Source organism: Limanda limanda, chromosome 3 (genome assembly GCF_963576545.1).
Source record: "Limanda limanda chromosome 3, fLimLim1.1, whole genome shotgun sequence".
Classification (NCBI taxonomy): domain Eukaryota; kingdom Metazoa; phylum Chordata; class Actinopteri; order Pleuronectiformes; family Pleuronectidae; genus Limanda; species Limanda limanda.
This window is the reverse complement of record NC_083638.1, coordinates 23,424,067-23,433,352: the sequence shown is the minus strand read 5'-3', so window position 1 is coordinate 23,433,352 and position 9,286 is coordinate 23,424,067. Positions and strand designations below refer to the sequence as shown.

General features: G+C 39.0%; 1 protein-coding gene across 1 annotated transcript; it reads right to left on the bottom strand.

The window, feature by feature from the left end:
* Positions 1 to 552: 552 nt before the first annotated feature.
* Positions 553 to 8,166, bottom strand: tmem41b (transmembrane protein 41B). The gene is made up of 7 exons (XM_061068049.1): positions 7,951 to 8,166; positions 6,013 to 6,130; positions 4,892 to 5,020; positions 4,096 to 4,189; positions 3,763 to 3,867; positions 3,172 to 3,310; positions 553 to 3,090 (listed from the first exon to the last, which is right to left on the bottom strand). The coding sequence occupies exons 1-7, from the start codon at positions 8,045 to 8,047 to the stop codon at positions 2,921 to 2,923; spliced, it is 852 nt and encodes a 283-aa protein (XP_060924032.1). The 5' UTR covers positions 8,048 to 8,166; the 3' UTR covers positions 553 to 2,920.
* Positions 8,167 to 9,286: the final 1,120 nt, after the last annotated feature.

Here is a 9,286-nt window from a genome sequence, read left to right as displayed (position 1 = left end):
TTGTTTTGGTGTTTGAAAAGACTAAATTCTCCTGATAAACATATTTAAGTCGCACTTGAACATTATATATTGTTGAATGTCATGTCCTTAAGAATTATTGGAATCAAAATTATTTGCTTGTTGTAGAGTAAGAAACTGAGAGAATGAGCAATGGGTCAGAATAAGAAATTTGAGAAAATCATAGGATCAAATTAAACAGATAAATTGGACATTTAGTTGGCACTGCTGCCCCCTGCTGCTCATACTTAGTAACAACAGCAATTCTTCATCCGTAGTAATAAGACATGTTTATAATTAATAAGACAATGAACCTATATAAAACAGTATCATCAGACATTTAATAAGCGCCTCAGTAAATAATCCCGATTATTAATAAGCATTAAGTTATTCTAATGTCAGACGTTTTGATTCCTTTCTTTGAATGCATCAATGAAGTGAATTCCGGAGTTTGACAAACATATAGATCATATAGAATTTAATTTTGTAGTAATTCCTTGATATTTCACTGCTCCAGCATGATTGGTTCCAGACTCTGAACTCTCAGGAATCAAATCAAATTTTCAAAGAATTTTAATGATTCAATAAATATATATATATAAAAAAAAAAAAAGATTAGATGGGATGTAAATATGCATCTGTAAACACTTCATACTGCAACAAATCCCTGCTAAGTACAAAATAATACTATTTGTAGTAATATTTAAAATGTTAACAGAGGGTTACACAAGGAGAACCTCATTACATCTTTAACAGGGTAAGCGGATAAAGAAAAGCAATAACTGAGTATTTGTCCAGAAAAGATTTCAATATTAAAGAGAATAAATCTTTAATAAATAAAAATAAATCGAACTACCATCTTTCATTTGATGGCAGACTGAATATCATGGAGTTGTAAGATTATCTAGCTTGATTAAAATAATAATAAAAAAACATTTAAGGCCAGTTTATAGCATTGAGTCATTGACTTCATCACATTTTTAAAAATTTGGAGTTTCCAAGATAACAATCTTCAGATAAGCAAGAGCAGGTCCTGCGTAATCCAATTAAGGATGAGACTGTATGAGAAAAGTTAATGTTAAGATAATAGTAGCCTCCCATCGTAGAACTGAAGTTTTACAGGGTTAATAGTCTAACAGTAGTACGCTGCAATTCTGCTGAATATTTAAGACATTAAAATAAAAACATGAAATCTCGAAATGCACCAAACCAACAAAAATGTTTTAAGAGATTAAATAAAAAGGTTACCCTCATGTACAATCACTGCCTCAACTGTCCAGAAACTTTTTTAAGCAACAGCAATAAGTTACCAGGGTACACACGCAAAAGAAACATCTAAATGAAAAAGAAAAAAAAAGAAAAGTAATCTTTCATAGCACAGGATGAAATGAGCCATTCAAACAACGTGAGGACATAAATCAGGCATCGTAATACCTTTCTGCTGGTGAAGAATGGAAGCAGTAATAGCAAGGTAAGTCTGTTGGTGGTCTATTTGAGGGCACTGGTGCATCATCCTTGACACAGACATCTCCAGTTTTACACTGGCACAGCAAGAGATGTGGTGCGGAGACAAATAAACACAATTTGTGTAAAACATTATGACCGCCATCACAAACCCAGAGAGCCAATCTAAACCGCGATCTTTGAAATTACAGACCGACATGAATTGGCTTTTCACCAACTTTTCAGATCGCTACTATCCATCCGTTATCTTAACTGTTTGGAGCAAATCCGGACTGAAACTGGACAGGTCGCCAGCGTCATAGGGCCAACATGTATAGTGACAAACAACCATTCACACTCATTTAGACTCTCCAATAACCTCAACCTGTATGTCTTTGGACAGAGGGAGGAAGCCTGACGACATGGAGAAAACCCACACAGACACGGAGAGAACACGCAAACTCCATAAAGTTAGGCAACAGTGCTACCCACTGCATCACTGTGAATGTGTTGGTATAAACCACACCAGCTTCGTCATTAAAAACACCCATTTGAATTGGGCAAAGCTTAGAGTTTGGCAATCTGCATCATGGACGTTCTGTGAGGAGACACGACCACAGTGTAGTCCCAGTAGCTACTAATATGAACAGAAAAAGGTTAAATGAGTGAGGGAGTTGTGAGGCAGTGGATCCAGGCACCTTTCAAGGAAGAACATGGGAACTCACCTACATGTCCACAAAAGTAGCATTTACTGAGATCGGTCATTCGTCACCGCAGTTACATCCTTTCCTCACGCTGCGTACATTTGCCGAGTCAAGCACCAGTATCAAAACAGGCTTAAAAAACAAAAAAACACTTTCAACAGTAGTGTGACAGTTATTGCTGTGTTGCGACCATCATTACGTTGACATAAGACACACAAGAGTCCGAATAAATATTAAAAGAGGGAAGTGGACTTTCAAAGGTGCTACAAATAGGACAAAGTTACCGATATGCTACTGCCAGACGGACGCTGTTTGCAAAAGCCTGAGCAAGGTAATGACGACATTGCTTTCAGCAGTTTCCCCATGAAAAGAAGGTCCTATGAAACAACTGGTGAGTATCAGAATAATGTGTTTTACTTCAACAAACTACAAGTAGCACCTTTAATTGTCTGGCAAGAATCATGATAAAAAGCAGTGATTATTAAAAAAAAAAAAAATGCAATGTGCCATATTCAAACAAAATAATTCACAGAAACTACAAAAAAAACTTGTGCAAGCAGCGGCCAGTTTTTTTTATACTTTACTCAACATCAGGAACGACCCACCACTGCATGCATTCTGAAGTCAATGAGTGCTCGTGCCAGCGGGCAGAGATTCTCCCACTGGCACCACACCAGTCCCAGCAGCTTCTTGGGCGAGAGGTGCATGTTCCTGAGCTGAGTGAAGGGGGTGTTGGGATCAGCCAGCAGATGAGGTTCTGAGGTGTTTACAGTGGTCTACTCTAGTTTCTGCTGCAGCTTCTTCTGGAAGCAGACGGGCAAGATGGAGAGCACGGCGAGGACTCCGAGCACGGCCAGAGAATTCCAGGACACGGCCTCGCCAGCGGTGGTCAGTTTGTAGAGTGTTGTACCCGCGTTGATCGCTACAAAAGATGGCGGCGCCACTCCTGTGAATCAATCAGGTGGAACACGGGTGAGTCACTGGAAACACATGATGCCAAATGAAAACAGAAGGGAGAGAGTCTTACCGAGAAAGGTACCGATGAAGAAAACCCCCAAAGGCACATTGATGACAGGTGAGGTGATGTTGATGAACCAGTTGGGAAGAAAGGGTGTTATCCTCAGGAAGATGATGTAATTGATTAGATGATCTCGATGCTTGTCGACCTATGGGAAAACACCATGAGCAGAAGGTTGTTTTAATACAATTATACAGTTATATCTGATCATAAGATGAATAATTTTGGTATTTGGGTTTGTTGTTTGAATTACACAAGAAATGTGAAACTTGGCTTCTTCACTTTCTAATAAACCAAACAATTCCTTAATCATGAAAATAATAAGAAGATTAACTGGTATTGACAATAATCATTAATTGAAGCCAAACTTTTGTCTTTATAGTAATTATAGAAACATTTTACAAGACCAGCAATTATTTTAGGTAAAACTTCAGCCTTGAAAGTCACTCACACACTGGCAATAACAACTGGAAAATTAGCCAAAACTGGTGTGTGTACACTAATAAAACTAAATTATCATTAAAATCAAACATCTGACGGAGAAAACTGCTTTACTAAGATTCCTTCAGTTTGCCGTACATCTTGTGTTACAGCTCTTACCTGCTGGGACCATTTCTGTGCTCTCTCTGTGAGATATTTATAGACCACGGGTCTGCCCACCAGATATGACAGCATATAGCAGAAGGAAGCACCGAGGCCAGAGCACTGCAAACAGATAAAACACATTATCAGTAGGTGGAGCTCACAATAAGGAAGAGGACCACAATCTCAAGCTATGAGTGTGTGTACATAAGCTAATGTAGCCTTGGGAGAAGTGATACCAAGCCTTTCCTAACACTTACGCTCTTATGAAACGTGTGTATTTACATCCCCTTTTGCAAGGAAAAGACAACTGTTGTTTTCAATCACACATTTCAAACTGGTCTTACTCACCAAGCAGACTAAGAAAAGAGCCAAAGGGAACGGGTAAAGATACCCGGACAGGATGCTGAGGAAGATGGATCCAGGGATTGCAAATGTCTGGAGGCTGACCAAAGCGTCAAGGTAAACGACTTCACAAAAACAAACAGTCACCACAAGTGGAGGAGTGTGTTAACAAATAAATCAACAGCAATAATAAATAAATCAAGCAGAATCCTCAAAGCACTCTAGCCTGCTGATCGTTATCTAAAATCTGATTGGATAGTGTTCATAACAGGTGAAGAAGGAATTTCCTGCCATGTTTAGCAGTTCATTCTAGTTTCTACTGTTTTTCTTAAAGCAAAAGTCAACCAAACTGATTCCTGATCTTTTGTTTATAATTTGAGTAGCTTAACGTTTGACTGCCCGTCCCAGGCAATGCTCACATACAGATACCAGTACACAAGATAAGACATGATTTAGAGCCGGTGTCATTGGCTCGATTTCAACTGTACACTGCTGGCACTGTGAGGAATGACTCAGATCATTTCCATCTGATGGTGAGATGTTTCAGATGAATCAGATTCGGCAGGACCAGTTATGTTAGTCCAGACATGGTGATACTTTTGAGGAATGCCTGGTGGAAGACTCCAGACAGAAATAAACAACAGCAAGAAGCTGTCACTAGTGTTTGTCATGGTGACATCCCAAAACCGAGAGCCGATTACTACAGATTATCATTGCGACCCCTTTACTGGTACGCTCTAAAATCATTCTGAAAAGGATTAGGTAAGTAAGTCCGAGTTGTATATATTTTCTTCAAGGATACAAAATGTATGTTGCAAAGTAGGCCACCAACACTTGGCTGTAGTAGGTGTCCTTGTATTTGGACAACACGGTTCCCAAAGCTTTGGCATCATCCATGTCTTTAGGGATCTTGATTTTCTCCATTTCATCACTGAAAAAAACAAAACAACAAGATAGTCAGCCATATACATTTTACACAAGTATTCTTTGTTTTCATCACAATACAAACATTTTTGACAACACTAATGAGCAGAGTTTAGAAGTAGCTTGCAGCTTTGTTCGTCTCTGCTGCTTGGCTAATTCAGAAAGAAGGAACGTTGAGAGGCTGAGCTGCACATGATTCGTTTTAATCTCATGGGTCAAACTAAACAGTCAGTGTCCCTTTCAAGGATCATGTTTCTAAAAGTCAGTTTCGTCTCAGTTGCTCAAGACTTGATCTTATCCTGTTCTGTTTTGTATAAATACATAATTCAGATTTTGTCATTTAGTCCAACTACTTTTCAAATGTTCCCTGTCAGTCAAATTCCAGAAAAGAGATTTACATATTTTATTTGATTATAAATATTTAGCTATACAGAAATGTATTGTTCAAAATGGCACAGTTAAGTTATTTCTCAGCTGTTTTCCCCGCCACTGACACTGTAGAGAGAAACAAGACAAAACGACCAAAAGAGTGAGGCTGCAATTCAGTGACAAAGTTTAACAATTTGCAGAAAGGTCTGTCACGCTTTAACACTGCACCAGCCTCTTAGTGTTTGGTGACCTGTTAACTTTTAAGATTTATCTCAATGATTTTCTTTTACTCAACAAAAGAGTTTTGTGATTCAGAGTGGGGGAACTCAACTAACATCAAGGCTCAAAACTAGAGTTTATCTGAATTTTAAATTACTTATTTTCATTGATTTTATCCTGAAATAATCATTTCATTCACTGTGATTTATGTGCTGGTTTAGTTAGGATCACTTGATTTTTTTACATGGTCAATCACTTTGTAATTGTTCTAGCATAATCTAACCCATAATAAACATCACAAACAGCACTCATTAAAACAGCCCCTTATACAAGAAATCTGTCATATTTTTCTAGACAAACATTATCACCTCTCATATATAAAAAAAGTGAATAATTCAAAAAGCAACTTACTCCTGAAGCTCTGGGAAGTTCCTGTAGACCAGGTACATGACTGAGGCAGCGCAGGTGAAGATAGAGACCAGAATGAGGAGAGACATGCGTGTTGAGCCCCCCACACATTGTTGGGCTTCTGTGGGGAAGAAGAAAAAGAGTTTATACCTGAATCAGACTAACTAGCTACCAGAGGGCCTTGTGTAATTTCCTTATGAAGTTTGCATCATTAGTTCAAACCCCACAGGGAACTGAGCCTCCCCACGAGACAGACTCTTGCTGGTGCTGAGGCCGTGTTCTGTGTAATGATTTATGGAAAGGGACAACTGGGATATCTGTAATAATTTAAGAAGTCAGTAAAAGATGTTATTTCATACTGTAGGTAAAAATTTACTTTTTGCTTGTTACCTTAAGCACACTAGTGAAATGATAGAGCAATGAATAGAGACACCTGAGGTTAATTCCAAATAACATATTAACAGTAGGCTTACTTACTATGTACCTACTTACATAAACAAAAAACGAACAGAATTACCTTTGTGAAAATGCTGTCTCTTATTAGTGTAAAATGTTTTCAATTTATTTTTTGTTAATTAATATCAATAATTGTTTTATAACAGAAAGCACTCTCAGTAGTGAACAGTCCAGCAACCTATGAAATTAAACAAACTATAAAACTGTAATACTTTACCTCAGTTTGACTTTTCATTGACTATTTTTATGTTTGAATGTATTTCACACCACAAAACTCCCACAAAAACACTAGGACCGATAACCTTGATAGAATTAAAAACAAGACTTGTTCATAAAGCATTGTCACTAAACCCAGAGGGTTTTCCCTGCTCTTCCTGTCATGGACGTGGATATGTTATGTCAGGTATTGCTGCAGGGTTTTGTTGATCAAGCAGCTCATTGTACTGCCAACCCTTTAGAAAAGGATTTGCAACCTAAACCAAACTTTCATGCGTGTACAGGCAACTTTGTTTGGCTTTACAGTACAAACAATGGTCATAACTGATGTAAATGATTACAGTTTGAAAATACAGGGTGACTGTTATATGGCCAAAATTGTTTTATTAACACAAAACTGTTTTATATTAGCAGCTAAATATTTTACTATCAAAGTCAGTTTCATTTGATAGGAAGATCTTGGACTTTGTGGACAAATTCCCCTGAAGTTTTTGTGTACAATGGGAAATAATGGAGGTTTAGATTTGTGCTTCTGATTAATGAAATTACCCTGAATCTCATTCATAACATTTGTGGTTTTATCTAGATGTGTGTTTAACTGTTGTACTTTTAAGTAGTTGAGCAAAGTGATCTTATTTCCCATGTGACCCTTGTTTACCCTGTATCCCTTTCCGCAGGCACGTCATTAGCAACAGTGACATGATAATAATTACATCGACAACAGTCACAACATGTTTGAGGTACTTGTCGGTACTTGAATATATCCATTAAAGAACACTTTAAAAGTAGTAGAATAAGGTAGACGGATGTTCTGTTATGGAGTATTTTAGCAGAGTTTAATTTCTTCTTTTCTTTTTTCAGCAGATAATCTCCTCATTAAGCCTGAAACCCTATGATCTTTGTTAGACATCCAGCTACAAAAAAATTCGATTATTTAACATTTGGTTCTCATGCTGACTCGGGCTAATTGAATCCTACCCAAAGCTCATGTAGAGAGACTAACTCGGTTTAAAGTGTATTTTTGTAGCTGCTTCATCAAACCATAGCGTGTGAGTGTTATTAGCTTTGCGGATACGAGCTAGCATCTCAGCCATTGACGGTTCTACAGCTCGCTGTTAGCTCCGGCTTCACAACAAACACTCAGCTAAATGAAGACATGGTGCAAAGCTGCGTTTCGAAATCCAGGTGCTCGCTTAGCTTTCCTCCGCTTTGTTCCCCTTTGAACCGAGAGGGAGCTAGCAGCAGCTAGCCTCCGCGGTGTGAACCCACCTTTCAGCGCCTGGGAGTCGCTGTCGTCGGGCTTCACCTCCTCCTGGGACGGGGACGAACCCTCCGCCTCTCGTCTCTCCTTTCGCTTCTTCGCCATTTTGTCAGAGTTAACGTCGAGTTCGGCTGAAGCACCGGTGAACGGGTGTGTAGCGGCAGCAGGAGCCGGCGGGTGGAGTGACTGGTGACCGAGCCCGGTGCAGTGACAGCCCGCTGACAGACACGTTACACAGGCTGACCTTTTACCTTCACACCCGGCAGCAACCAGGCACCACAGCCCGCCACAGCGCCCCCTGCAGTCCTCCTCATCCGCACACGCCAGACCCCGCCACTGGTGTAGGACAGTCATTGCTTCTAATGGCCTCTAAACTTTAGACATCATTACTTTAGAGCCTAAAGTAATGATGTCTAAAGTTTAGACTCTAAATGACGTGTCCTCCCGGGTCGAGGCTTCGAAGCGTGTGTCGAGTAATCCAGGAAGATTTATGTGAGCACGTATCGCAAGCCGGCCGTACCACGTGACTGAGTCAGGAATCGGTCATAGACTGTATATATGAAGGAATCGGCACACACACACACACACATTTTGTGGACTTGGGGATTTTTTTATTGCGCGTTTGGGCACTGTGGAAAAGTTGTAATTTAAAAAAAAAAATTAATAGAATGTTATATACATATCATTATATATATCATAAAGACAGACACCATATTAATAATGATAATTTATGTATTGGCATAACAAAAGTCATTTATTAATTTATTCAATTCAAAGCTTCACACATTATAGCTATGGTGTACTTATAACCACTCTGCCTGTTTTACATTTTACATTTATTGTCCACTTGGTGGCGCAATAGAGCAAATTAAGCACCATGAACCAATTGGATGGAAAGCGTCAATGCTTCATGAAGATTCATCTCGGCATCACTACTCCAAAGGCCTTCCTACAGTGGCCGAGAGAGCTCAACACATGCAAACCGAAAAAAAACTTCCTTATGTTTATTTGCATGCCTTTACGTAATTTGCAGTGCGTTGATCTCTGTCGGCCACTGTACCTTTCTGCAGCAGAAGTATCTGTGGGTTTGAAGAAGTTTGAGCTGCTTCCATGGCTTACTGGGTCATTATTTTATCAGCTAGTCTCTCAGCATGAATGAAACTCTTCTTTTCAATTATTTCGTCACCTACAAAACAATGAGCCTATGGCGAACAGTAGGTAAATCTCCTTAAATAACAATACAGTTCAGCACACAAATTGCAGCCTTTGAAATGATTTAACGGTAACATCAGCACCTGAAAGTTAAGCTTCATGAAGGATGATTTCATTAGTTATACCAGGAAG